At 40.2% G+C, this 14,989-nt stretch overlaps 1 protein-coding gene across 2 annotated transcripts in view; it reads left to right on the top strand.

Annotated features, from left to right (window-relative positions):
• The window catches only part of LOC6603686 (RNA-binding protein Musashi homolog Rbp6), a 191,880-nt gene extending 180,485 nt beyond the window's left edge, over window positions 1–11,395 (top strand). The window contains exons 10-14 of one of the 2 annotated variants that reach the window (XM_026992355.1): window positions 906–941; window positions 1,013–1,096; window positions 9,070–9,135; window positions 9,219–9,460; window positions 11,288–11,395. In XM_026992355.1, coding sequence (XP_026848156.1) covers window positions 906–941; window positions 1,013–1,096; window positions 9,070–9,135; window positions 9,219–9,460; window positions 11,288–11,329 — 470 coding nt within the window. In that variant the 3' untranslated portion in view covers window positions 11,330–11,395. Of the gene's footprint in view, window positions 1–905; window positions 942–1,012; window positions 1,097–9,069; window positions 9,136–9,218; window positions 9,461–9,884; window positions 9,921–11,287 lie in introns of those variants that run through there. The other variant, XM_026992356.1, reaches the window with a different exon arrangement.
• The last annotated feature ends 3,594 nt before the right edge of the window (window positions 11,396–14,989 follow it).

The raw sequence follows: 14,989 nt of genomic DNA, 5'->3' as shown, positions 1-14,989 counted from the left end.
ATATCCCTCCTAATAGATGTCAACCTTTTTCAATTCTCTCTCCCCCACCCCCGCCACCCCCTTCTTGAGTTGTAGTATTTCTCTAGCCCATATATTTAGTTATTTTGTGTGTGATTATAGTTATGATTCTATTGATTTGATTTGATTCGATTCCACTTATCCTTAGCCGTTTGTGCGGGGCAATGGCCTGGTGGCATGTGGCATTTTCGTAGAAATGCACTGTCGCAGGCCTTAGAATTGCCCCCGCATCGGGTATATAGATATATATATACATATATACACATACAAACATATATCTACTCGTACTCGTACTCGTACGTATCTTAAGCAGAGAACTATTAGCGAAAATATTGAAATTTATACTCATAGAATAGCATTAAATGTCTTAGATTACATATCGAATAAGTGTTTAGCTTTGTGTGTCATATCGATCAAATGTAACTCTATACTTAACTCTAACTCTACATACTACTATATATGTATAAATAGCTCAGATCAAGGCTGTTATTGCGAAAGAGAACCAACCACAAATCGGGAGGGAGGGTACTCTAGAACTCTTAGAACTCAACACACACACACACACAAACACACACATACACCTAGTATATAGTGGAACAATCGATCGACTCGACGACGGTGTTCCTTAGTTGCCATATTAAACACAACATTTCTAGATCTCTAAGTACACACGAATCGAAACACTAACCACTAACCGAATACGCTCTAATCTACATAATAGTAAAGCAGTCTTTCATATAATCTATATCAATTAGTCCTATATCTGATATAATCTCGGTACTCTCTTTCGTTTCTAATATCTTAGATCTAATTGATCCCTAATTGATCTGAATGTTAGTAATTATCTGTTTATGTGCTCTCTCTTGTTTTTCATGCCACCTTTTTAGATAACATCATGTGGGGTCTGGGGACATTGCCCGAAGGTAACTATATCTATTTCTATTTCTGTATCTATAGCTGTATCTTATCCGATCGTATATTGCTTCATTCGCAGGCTTTCCGGCAGCTGCTTATGCTGCCTATGCCGCTGGTCGCGGATATTCGGGCTATCCCTCCTTCGGACTCCCCTATCCAACTGGTAAGTCCCGTTCACCCATACTCTCGTATTTGTGCGTACACCCCACAAAGGCACACAGTCACCCACTCGCACACACTCGCACCCACACACACACACGACACACAAACACATTTGTAGGTACACTCGCCTCGGGCCCCCCGTCTTTTATTCATTTGTATGTGAGTGAGAGTGTGATGTGTAGCGAAAGGTGAAGAAACTTTTGTGACTAAAACGAGTACTAACTGCTCAACAACCTCAACACCCCGCCCGACCATGCCCCATGCCCCATGCCCCATGCCCCATGCCACAGTCCCCAATTCGAACAGTTTGTGTTACTTGATATGACGAAAGTCGTGTAATAATCATTAGCATTACTAACTCGCCTCCAGCACGGATTATAATGATTTGTTTGCCCTCGATGCTTGTGTTCGATTCGTTCGTTCCTTCGTTCGTTCGTTCGTTCGTTCGTGTTTATGTTCCATCATCCACAATCAGTCAGCCACTCAGCCAGTCAGTCAATCAAACATTTCTGTTACTTTCTTTAGTTTTTGTGTGTTCTGTTTCCTTACTCTTAATTTTGTATATTTGCTTTGCAGCCGGTGTAATGGGCGTAATGCCGGAGAATCGCATACTGATTGGTGATTACATGGTTGCCCCCACCAACGGCTCGTCCTAGGGATCCGAGATCTGTGATGTGTTCGATCTGGGAGCTGGTAGCTGGGAGCTGGTAGCTGGGAACTGGGACCTGGGATCTGGGCTCTGATATCTGTTTCCCGACCAACCAGAGCTGAAATGACTATTTATCGAGTATTACTCATGATCACGATCAATAAATGAAATCACGTTTTTTTCTAAAGCCCAAACCGTTCGTCATATCAATGCACAGATATAAAGTATCGGAAACTATCGATACACACGCACACAAATACACAGGCAAACACAGACAAACACAGTGCTACACAGTCTCATATATATTGAATCAGATATTTGCCATTTCCATATGATAATAGAACCCCTTTAGAATCGATTCCTGCGCGCAAATCTCCTGTGCTTGGCCTTGCGTTTATCATTTGCATCAATCACACGATCACACGATCACACGATCACACAGAGAGCTACTACAGAACACTGGCTACTAGGGCTTCTAGCTGATATATAACCTTAACCCCGACCAGATCTAACCCCACCCATCGCCCCATTGCCCCATCGCCCGATTGCCCCATCGATCCATTGCGTGTGTTAGAGCTGTACAACAATCGATTCAGCTATCGATAGACTGTCGATTGCTTGCAATCAGCACCTCAATTCTCTCCATTTTCATTTGTTTTGTTTTTAGATTAGGTTTCCAATTCCAAATCCAGTTCTGATTCGAAGCGTATGTGGTAGCCCCCGATCCTTGTTATCGATAGTTTTGCAGCTCTAGCGTGTGTCTCTCTCTCTCTCTCTCTTTCTCTTTCTCTCTCTCTCTCTCTCTCAATCTCTATCTCTATCTATCTATCTTGTATCTCGTATGATTTTGTAGGCTTGACCATTTGCGGCATCGGTAGGAGTTACGGTGCCGCATGTAGCGCGACACCGGGCCGCAGCAGAGCCGCCCCGGGCGGTGCCTCTGCTGTCGGTGGTTCTTCGGCGGCTGCCGCCACACACGGCCCGCCCCAGTCGGGATATCATCAACAGGCGCTGGCCCTGCCACTTGCCACGGCGCTGACAGCCCGCTCGGCGGCCATCAAATCACAGTTTCTGGGCAACATAAATTTCTAAGTGTGCACAGAGCCGAGCCGAGCCGAGCCGAGCCGAGCCGAGCCGGGCCGAAACCGAATCGAAACGAATCGAATCGAAAAAGTCTGACAATGAGAGGCAGTCGTGACACAGAACAGAGATAGCCAGAGAACAAGGCCCTGCAAAGTTTTTGATAAACATTTCTATTCTCATTGCCATTTTTGTCTCTTCCTCCTCGGTCTCCACGACAACGACACGCTATCCAAATAAATCATTTGTACAAGTGACAAGTAGGTACAGCAATCAATAACAACCACAACTGCAACAGCAACTGCAACTGCAACAGCAACAGCAAGTGCCACAAGTGCCACAAACAGCCATAGCTTAGCCCCATATCAACGGTAATGGTACGAGTAACAACTGAAACTGAAACTGAAACTAAAACTGAAACCAAAACTAAAACTAAAACTACAACAGCAATAACCGCATCCAGAACACGAAGAAACGAGCCTTAAACTCGATAGAAGCGAACGAATGACAACTAACCCCAGAGATTCGAAGAGAACTGCATTGAATATGTGCCTTCGAATCCATGTAATCCACACACACACACACACTTAGATCTGCGGTCTGCATATAGCTGACACACACACACACACACACACACCTATAGCTGACAACATATAGCCTCTCGTTCCACTTACCCCCCCTATATCGAACTATTACCGAGTCAGTATTAGCTGGAACCCCTAAGTAGTGACTAGAGTTATCCACGTATCACTTACATACAAACATGCATACCATATGTATGCCCCACTTAGAGGGCTATTGTATCAGCAGCTAGCACCCATACTAATCTCTAATCTCTAGCCTCTAGTCTCTAGTCTCTAGTCTCTAGCCCTAGAGCAGTTCCATAGCCGTGAATGCAATGATTGAACGTACCGTACTATAACCGTGTAGAACCGTTTAGGCTTAGATCTAGGCGAACATAATCACATAAGCGCTAAGCGATAAGCGATAAGCGACAAGCATAACCATATATACGTACTATACAATACTATACTATATATCGCTCTATAGAGACACTAGAGAACCCTAGCAGTATCTACCTACTATATCTACAATATAAAAACGTATACAAACTGTACTCACACACACACACATGAATCTCTGCCATTTGTACCCTTTGGCCTGGCCCTGGCCCTGGTTCTGGCCCTGGTTCTGGCCCTGGTTCTGGCCCTGGTTCTGGCCCAGGTTCTGGCCCTGGTCCTGGTCCTGGTCCTGGTCCTGGCCCCCATTTGTATTCGTACTCGGATCGTATACCGATTCTACACCCACACGAACACACACATTTAATATTTATAAAACTATTTTACCGTAGCATTTAAATGCAAATTTCATTTGTAGTCCTCCCTGTATGTACTATGCATAAATTAGTTGCTGCTTCCCACAATTGGAACAACAACAACAGCACAACACAACACAACAGCAGCAGCAACAATTTGGAATTTCGAATTTCGAATAAAATGCACATGGAATAACATTTAGATAACGACAAATTTTAGCAGGCCTGTCAGACATGTAGTGCCATTATTATCCTTTAATTAATTTGCTGCATATTATGTATGATATTTACTCTGTTTTTTTTTTTTTTTTTGCGCTTTGCCCTTTTGTTTGTCTGTGTTTTTGTTTTTGCCTTTCATTCACCCATTTCCATACCCATTTTCCTGTACTGTTTTTCAGTTTTAGCTGCGGCTGCTGCTGCTGTTTCAGCTTCCGATTCTGTTCCTGTTTCTGTTGTTGGTCTATGCATATATGTATTTTCATATGTGTATGTGTATATTGGTGGTCCCCATGTGTGTGCTTTTTTTTTAGAGATAATTAGCAAACGTGTGCAGAGATTTTTAGCATAGCAAAAGTTCATTAATTAGTAGATTTGTCGATTTGTCCATTTATCCATTTATCCATTATCCGTTGTTGTATTATTCCGTTTCATACTGTTGGCAAGAAAAAAATACCGCATTTGGCCCACATATTGTACGAATTGAGAGCCTGTAAGAAAATCAACTATAAAAATTCCTTCCTTCATCGGTGCATCGCTAAAATCTCAAAAAAAAAACAACAAAAATCCAAAAAAAAAGTCAAAAGAAAAAAAGAAAAAGAAAGAATTCTTTAAACACAGCAAAAAATGAGCGAATTTTTGGACATTTCTTTATAAAATACATAGACATTACTATATATATATATATATATATATACTATATACCTACAATATATACATGACTATTTATATATACACATATTTAATATACGAGGGTTTACAAATTAAGCATTCGAGTATTCATTTTGTACGATTTGATTTGTACAATACTTGACGATAAATACAATATTAATGTCCATCCATTTTCGAAGAGCAACAAAGCGAAAGAAACACAAAAATCAAAGACAACAACAACAACCAAAAATCAAAACGAAAAACAACAACAAATCTCTCTCTTTAAGTTGATGAAAAATGCAATTTTTCAATGGTCCTCTCCTACATTCTACACATGCAACATGCAACATGAAAACAAACCCATTCGACGTTCGAACCTAGTTATGGCATACCTTGACGAATGATCAATATATATCTATCTATAAATTGATAAATTGATAAGCTGTTACTTAGTTAATTGAATGCAATTATCGCCACTTGCCACATGGCCACATGGCCACATGGCTGCCACATTCTAGCTGCCGCAATCAGATGGTTGGTGTGGCCACTGCTTCGTTGGTGCTTCTTGCAACTATTATAAGGCGCTTTCGAGTTATACATATATATATTTACACACCTATATAGCACTCACACACACACACACACTAATACCCACACTCACACACACACACGCATACCTATATGTATTTTACACGTATATACTGTGATTTATAAGAAAACGCTTCAAACGAGAACAAGAAAAAAACGAAAAAGAAAAAGAAAAAAAAACCATTTGCCAAACGCAGTATTGAAATTGCTTACGAAATGGAAAACCAAGCCGAAAAGTTATTAACTAAATAAATGCACAAAAACTAAGATAAATAAAGTGAAAATAAAATCAAATAAATGCGGATACAAAAGCCGAAACCAAAAACCCAAAGCAAAGTCTATCCTTTCCGGGCCGTAGGGCATTTGGATTCGCCTTTGTCTCTAGTCGGTCTCTGGTCGGTCTCTAGTCGTTCGCTGGCTCTTGTCAGAGGCTGCAGCTCCGGTATTATTAGCAAGGCAAATTTCTTGAATGGTTTCGACATGGCCCAGAGCGACAGAGACAGCGACAGCGACAGAGAGAGATGGAGAGAGAGAGAGTGACAAAGTGGCCAACGGGGCGTATGCGCTTTAGAATTGACAGCAACTTGGCAACGACAACATCCGCAGCAGCTACGGGCAGCAAGCAGGCAAGCAGCACAACTTGCAACATCAACACCAAAGCAACATCAACGTCAACTCGAACTCGATGTCCAAGTCGATGTCGATGTCGAAGTCGAACTCGAACCCGATTCCGATTCCGAACAACACTCCGAACACACTCCACAAGGTCAGCTAATGGTCGTCTTATAATTCCAATGCATAATCGTACCAGCATTATACTCTTTTTATATACTTATGTATCTCTCTATATATCATACTCGTGTAGTATATATATCGAACCTATAACCGTTCCGACAGACGTTCTCGCATCTTATGATTATTAACTTTATATGTAAACCGTTAGTTGATAGCAAAAGTTTAGCAAAGAGCCTAATAAAACCTAATCGAGACAAATTGTAAACTGTCCCCCATCATCGATTGGCGGCAGTCGTAGCTCCAACATGGAAAACATACATACGTACCTACTATATACATATTTATGTGTAGTGTTCTTCGTTTTGCGAAACCTTATCTTTAGCCCCAGTTAATGGAACATTTCACAGATCACACACCACACACAACACAGAACACAGAACACAACACAAACGACTAATACGACTAGAGCCACAGACTAATGAAATCTGTCTGTCCGTCCCCCCAGAATTGTAACCCAGTCATTAGAAGTAGTACAACAAACATATAACGAATTGTAACTGATTAATCAAACATATACACACTATACCATACTATACATACTTTATACTATATCGTATACTCGTATAACCATACAGAATTGTAGAAATCATATGTACAATGTATTGTAACCTTAATGTAACATTCAGCTGAATTATATCAGAGAACCGTGTAGCATTCGCCCGCTGATCATGTAAATGTAAATGTAAATGTAAATGTCTTCCTCTAACCAATTTTGTTTGTTCAAATGTCCCAATTGAAGCGTGTATCCTGGGGAAAAAAGGGTTGCCAGGTCACCAGCTGGCAGCAGAACAGAACAGTTGTTTTTCCGCCACGTTTTACAACACCACAAGACTGACAATTGTCAGGATTCCAGCAGCGGAAACGCATTTCATTCGATGCCATACAAACCGAAAAAAAGCTTTCCCGTACTAAATAAGTTATTTATTTAGAAAAGAAACGGTTACGGTTACTGTTGCTGCAACTGCTGTTGCTCTAACGGGGTATTCATGCTGTTCTGCTTCTCCCTTCCGCTGCTGCTGCCGCTGCCGCTGCCGCTGCCGCTTCTTTGTGGCATTGCCAGACTCTAATGAAAACAACATGGCGCTCGGATATTCCGCAAAAACGTAAACTAAACGTAAGCCAAAGTTGATTGGCGCCATAAAACGCACAACAGGAATAGGGGATAAGCGGGGGGAAGGGCAGCCGAGTGGGGATGGAGGGATGGCGGATGGTGGAGTGGCGGGGCAAATGACGACAGTCACGGCCATGCATCGTTACGTTACGTCACGTTACGTTACATCAATTTTTGTGTTTCCGCAGGAAATGCAACATCGTCGCTTCCCCATCCGCCATCCCCCCAAACCCCAAACCCCTGACCCGTTACCCGTTACCCGTTACCCGTTATCCAATCTTTTTTCGCTTTCCCTCATTCATACTCGTATGTATGCCCCCCTCACCCCGTCTGAATGGTGGGCTGCCCGGCAGGGCCATGTCATTGGGGCTGATGTGTCAGAGTCTTGTCAGGGACTATACTAACAGGACCAGGACCACCAGGCTACCCCGAAAAAAAGGTAGTCCAGAACTAGACCAAGCCCCATTCGTCCTTCATTCAGATTCGGATTCAGATTCACATTCACAGTCGCATCCACAACCACATCCACATGCACATGCCCCATTCACATCCACATCCACAGCCACATTCGCATTCGCATTCTGTTGTCATTTCAATATTGGCGCTGGCGTATTTTTACTTGCTGCAGCAGCTGTGGCCATAACAAGGGAACAACAGTAATAGCTATAGCCATGGCCATATCCAGGGGAAAAGGAAAAAGCGTTAACAACAGAGGAGAAGCGCCCAAAGGAAAGTGCACATCACGGGCCAAACCAAGCGTACTCACTGAGTTTGGCTCGATTTGAACGGGTTTGGATGGGTTTGGATGGGTTTGGATGGTTTGGATGGGTTTGGACGGGTTCGGATGGGTTTTGATGGGTTTTGATGGGCTAGGATTGGTTCGGTTTCGTTTGGCTTGGTTTGGTTTGGTTTATTCTGGCTTTGGGCTTTGTTTTGTCATCATAGAGACAGCCAGAGCAGCCACCTGCCCCCACGCCCCCATGGCCCCACCACTCTGCCCACCGCTGACCAACGCCAATGCAATGCTCGTTTAATAACCGAGCAGCTTGTGTTTTCATAACCTGCGTTCCAGTTAGCGTTATATTATTCTCCCACTCCCACTCCCACACCCACCCCCCCCTTATACCTGTATCTGTATTTCTGTATGTATCTTTCGCTCTTTTGTTTGTGTTTTGGCATTGTAGTTGTTCTGGGACTAGTTAGTGCTTCTTTACTTTCGCTTTTGATTGCTTACTTCCTTGGCACCACACCACACCACACACCAATGCTACCCGCCACAGAACTATGTATCCGCTTAATCAACATATATGTACTTATAAGAATCGTATACTCTCGTACTCTTACTCGTACTCGTACTCGTACTCGTACTCTCTCTCTCTCACTCCATACTTGTATACTCGTACTCCTTCCTACTGCGTGACCTGTAGATTACTTTCGTATATATACTCTTGTCTTAGGCACTGCCTAGGAATGCCCCCTAACTCTTACTTAACTAGCTGTGCGCCCCCCGTCCCCTCCCGTGTGCACTCCCCACTAATGTCGCGTCTCCCCTTCTGCCACTTACAGTTGATCTAACCAATGGGCAGCTGACACCCAACAACAATACACCGCTGCTGACCCAGGCGTTGTCAGGTAAGTACCCATCTATGAAAAGTGGGTGGCGCCACCAATCGCTCAACAGCTCCTCACCGTCCACCTCCTCTCTTTCTCCACAGTGATGAACAACTATCAGGCGGCTGCCGCGGCCGCCCATAGCTTTGGGCCGTCGGCATCGCCGCATGCCGCAGCCGCTGGCTCGGCCAACAGGCAGGGGTTCCCATCCACCAACTCGCCCGGACCAACCATTGACATGTACAGCTCGGCCGGGGCCGACAATGTGGGCTACGTGCAGGCCACCAGTCCGCAGCCATCCGGCTTCCCCATCGCCGTCAGCCGAGCCCCGTTAAACTACAGCCCGGTAAGTGCAGGCCATGAACCCCCCCCCCCATCTAGAATCTGCAAGTCTCAAGCCCGAAGCCTGAGCATCCTTTGGGCTTCCGATTAGCCATAGTGCCATAGTGCCATAGTGCCATAGTGCCATAGTGCCATAGTGCCATGTGCCTTTGTGCCTACCACTCGGGAGAAGTCAGGGCGCGAAGAGAAATACCCAAATTCAAGTTACCCATCGTTTATTGTTCCGTTCAACGATTTTGTTTTGTTTTCAAAATTAAACACACTCAAACACACACACTCTCTCACACACACACACACACACACACACACATCCGTCCCTTTGCCACACCATAGCGATAAAGAGAGACCACCAATACCGATGTAGAGTTAAACAACAAATGCGTTATCCTTCTATATATTGTATTGTATTTCTCTTTCATTTCGTACAGATTTATTCGTTGAACTTTGCGATGGCTAATATATAAAAAGACTGAAAACCCAAAAATATAAATGCAAAACAAAACAAAACAAAAGAAAAGAAAAGAAAAGCAAAAGTAAAGCAAACAATTATATATTTAAATCGAGAATATATATATACATATATATATATATATGCAACCAAAAACAAAAAACCAAAAACAACAAAAAATAATAATAATAATAAACGAAAGCAAAGCAAAAGCAAAAGTAAGAGCAAACGCAAACGCAAAACAAAAGAAATAAGAGTATAAAACAAACGCAGTTGCACAAGGTAGGCACACCAACAAAATACAGCGTGTTCTCTTCTGTTTTTTTTTTTTTCAACTAAACAATTTCAATTATTAACAATCCAAATTTCTTTAAACTTCAACCAAATAGTCGAATCAAAAATATATTTCGTTTTGAGCTAAAAAAAAAAAACAAAAAAAAACAAACAAAAAATAATGTTAATAAAACAAACAATAAATGAACGTAAAAAAATATGTATGCACGTCAAAAGCACAGTTTTCTAGGCCGTTTTCAATTAAACTCTTTTGATTTATTTAAATTCTGTACACCATATATGTATATGTATTATAGTATATGAATATTTCAGTACTTCAATGTTTCCGAACCTCCAATCCACATCCGTCCTTGCGTCGATGCAAACCCAAACAAAACAAAAAGAACCCAAATTATATCCAAAACCATATCAATTATCCATGACTGACGGCGAGGTTTGATAAAAGCCATCTCTGACAAAGGGAGAAAAAAGATACTCATGCGTCGCATGCAGATTAACAGATACCTAATGGATATTTCTGATTCCGTTTCAATCTTTCATGATTCGGCATTCACAAATGAAAGGGCTTCCCCCTGATGGGCCGATCCATTTGTGGAGTTTCATTTCTTGCAATTACCAGACTGCCAGAATTAGTCCTTCTGTTCATTCGGTCTGTTCTTTTGCTACAAAAGAGTTGGCTTGTGTGTCCGCCGTGTCCATTGACGGAAAGTATGGATGGATGGATGGATGGATGGATGGTCTGTTATCAAACCTCTGCTATCGGCCTTTTGGGATTAGTTTCTCCGTTCCCGAGTTCGTTTCTCTCTCTAGTGTTTATTTGTTGAACAATCGAGTATTTTTGTCTACTTCCAATAACTTTTCACTTTTACTATTTCTATATAAATACATATATGTATTGTATGTATACCTCCTACCTACCTATAAATGTTTACTTTCTATATACCTATTTAATATACATATATTTAATCGTATATATACATACATGTATGTGTGTGTGTGCGTAGATGTGCAGATACATAGAAATTGCATTTTATTTGAATAATTTTTGGTGTTTGCTTGTTTTGTTCTCCACGAAACGTTTATTTACAGGGACCACTAATTCCTGCGGCATTTACAAATGGATACCATTAAAAGGTGGCGCCGACAACCGCAATGACAGCAGCAGCAGCAACACCAACAGCTACAACAACAACAACAACAAGAGCAACAAGAGCAACACAAGCAACTGCAACTTTAGCAACAATGTCAGACACACACAGATATGAGCATCCAGAGATACAGATACACACCACGAAGAGATGAACGCAGGAGTAAATGTATCTGTAATGCTGCAGCAACAATAACAACAACAGCAACAAGAAAAATAATTTAAAATTATATATATATACATATATACCACAGATATGTATATATGTATCCCCGTATATATACATATATATAAATCAAATAAAATACATATTACACGTGTATTTCCACATTGCAAAGCGAAACAAAAATCCGTAACGACAACAGCAACAGCAACTGCAACTGCAAGAGCAACAAACAATAAACCAAACACACTCACACTCACACATATTATAATTAATTAATTAATTAACGTATATACATATGCGTATGGAGAAAAGCCCAGAACCCCGTACACCCACACCCACACCCACACCCACATATATATGTATATAGATTTATATATATATATATGTATATGAACATATATATATATACCAAAAAAAAACAAAATGAAAGAAAGATGAGAAAAAACTATGAGCGTATGCAAACAAAAAAGAATTAATTTTAATTTAACAACCACACTACTTACAACAAGAACAACTGCAGCAGCAGCATCAGCAGCAGCGCAGTGTCGTGCCCCCGAAAGATGCAACGTGTGCAGCAAAAATCGTTTAAAATGCAAATTAAACGGGAGAGTGGCATCATGGCGGCATGGCGGCAAGGCGGCATGGCGGCATGGCGGCATGGCGGCATGGCGGCGGGCCAAGGGGGCGTGACTGCGGCTGCACACACAGCGAAAATTGGAGGAGGCGCGGATGATGACAACAACGCTGTTGTGGCAGCCACACACTTTTAAGTAATGAGAAATCAACAAAAAGTAAAAAATACGCAAAAAAAAAAATACATCGTATATACATACGAAAAAGATCGGGGGAAACTAATAAAAAAACGATAAAAGTTGAAAAACAAAATTGAGTAAATTGAGAAAATTGAGAAAATTGAAAATGTTGCAATAATAGCGAAAATGTTATTATTTGATTGCGTATTATTAATGCAAATTATTATTATCATTATTATTGCTATTCTTAACGTATCTAAGTTGTAACTTTTAAAGTTAAAGTCAATATATAAACATATATATATACTCTATACATAATCGTATAAAGTAAACCGCAATATATACAAAGGAAATTAATTGAATCAAAAGAAAAGAAAACCAACGCAAACAATGCAGAAACCAGCAACAAATTAATGTACTATCAACACGATTACGATTACGATCACGATCACGATTACAATACCAATCGCAGTCGAAAGAGTGAAATGCTTCTTGCAAATGTTATAATCAGATTGGGTTCGACATTTGTCCTGATTTCACGATTCGGGCGGGCAGTCAAAAAAGTCAAAACAAATCAAATCAAAATTGTATTGTGCTGCAATTACGTATACATATATTTATGAATTTATGTTAAAGTACAACAAATCCTTTATTGGCCAAAGTAATTAACAAAAACAAACAAAAGAGAAGAGAAAGGAAAAAAGTAAAACAAAAAAGAAATTAAATGAAAAGAAAAGCAAATGTGAAATGTGAAAAGTCGAAGGCAATTTGTTATTATTGAAATATGTTGAAGTTCCCTTTTTATTGTCATTATTTTCATGGAATGAAAGGCCTTTGTGTTCGTGCACAAAGTGTGTCACACTGAAAGCGAAAAGGCGAAATGGCGAAAAAGCGAACACACACAAAATGCTAATTAAACACAGTGGATAGTTAGACAAATATGTTAAAGCATTAATTATGACAATGAAAGCGAAGCGGAGAGTCATTTCTGCAGCTCGAGGCGTACATAAATCAATTTTTTTTGCGAAAACCAAACAAAAAATTAAAAATGAACAAAGAACACAAAACACAGAACAAAGTGGAAGACAAACCAATAACTCCCTAAATATCTAAGAAACACACAAACAATTTTCGAAATGCAAAACACACATAAAAAAATAAAAATAAAGATAAAGATAAAGTTAGAGATACAGAAGATACAGAAGACACTGAAAGACACACACACAGATCTTACTGATAAATCAAAAAGAAGGAAAAAAACTTAAACAAATTACTTGGTAAGTGCATATGCAAATATAACAATGAACTATTATACATACAACACATATAGTACGATTAAGTAAATAAAATATTTATAAAACAAACGCGCAAAATCGCAAATGTTTGAACATTTAACTAAATCTATATATATATATATACATATATATATGTATCTGTAAACAAGCATATGTATAAGAGAAAGAAAGAACGGATCAGAAAGGGCAAGACGGGCTAGAAAGGAGGAGACGAGAGGAGGACGATGAAATGCAGGCCACGTTATGTGCAATTAATTTTTTTTTCTAGTCGCTCCGTCCGGCAGCGAATCACTCGGACATGGAATGTACTAGATATACGAGTATTTGATATGCAATCGGGGGGCATAATAGAAAAATATATTTATATACAACTATATGGAGTATTAAATTATTGGAAAAGCAAACCAAACCAAACCAAACAAAAAAAAAAACCACAAAAACCGCAAAAAAAAACCTATCAGATAGATAAGTAAACGACATTTGTTACACACACAGCAAGTGGGGGAAAATTAGATTGAACAAAAACCAAGAAAACCAAACAAAAACGCTAGAAGGGAAAAACAAAGAAAAAACAAAAGAAAAAAAAAGAAGAAAACAAACAAAAAATCGAAATAGCAGAGAGATAGAAATACATATTCTATAATTGACAGAACAACAATACGATGCGCTTTTTCTCTCTGTCTGTCAGTCTGAGATTTTTTGCATTAGGCGACGGGAAAAAGCTGAAAAACTAAAACTAAAACTAAAATAAAAAAACAGAAACAGAAACAGCCACAAAGCAGAAAAGCAGTAAAGCAGGAAAGCAGAAAAACATAAAAACAAATTGAGGAATAGAAATAAAAGTAAGAAAAAACGAAAGCAAAAGCGAAAGCAAAAGCAAATGCCGAAACAGTGAAAATGTTCCTTTCATAACTTTTTTGCCAAATTGTCAAACCAACGCTCTCCAGGACTTTGCCTGTCAAGTCTCGGACCAACAACAAACCTACATACAATACCGTACATACATACATACAATACATATATATAGCCTCTAGAGGGGCGGAACGCGAGAACAGAAACCAAAACCAAAACCAAAACAGAAACAGAAACCACACATACTTATACGATATTGTATGCCTAGTTATAAAGAAAACAGAAAACGAACAGGACGCGAACAGGACCGCAGAAAAGCGCAGAAACAGAAACAGAAATTACATTTAGCGTTTAGAAGAGTGTTGATCGCCAACAAAGCAACAAAAAACGGGAGAGATGTTGCATCCGCAATTCCCTAAAACGAAAATTCAAAAATATGAGAAGTCCTCTTGGAAATTTCCGAAATTTCTTCGAGCGTATATTCTCCCTGCCGTTGTGCATGACCCGCCGGGAACAATCCCGAATAATCTACACATTTATGTATTGTATAATCAAAAAACAAAACAAAACCAAGAATAC

Source organism: Drosophila persimilis, unplaced genomic scaffold (genome assembly GCF_003286085.1).
Source record: "Drosophila persimilis strain 14011-0111.01,24,50 unplaced genomic scaffold, DperRS2 tig00000732-arrow-arrow-pilon, whole genome shotgun sequence".
In the NCBI taxonomy this organism is placed as follows: domain Eukaryota; kingdom Metazoa; phylum Arthropoda; class Insecta; order Diptera; family Drosophilidae; genus Drosophila; species Drosophila persimilis.
The sequence above is the reverse complement of the archived record's forward strand: the minus strand, read 5'-3'. Positions and strand labels throughout refer to the sequence as shown.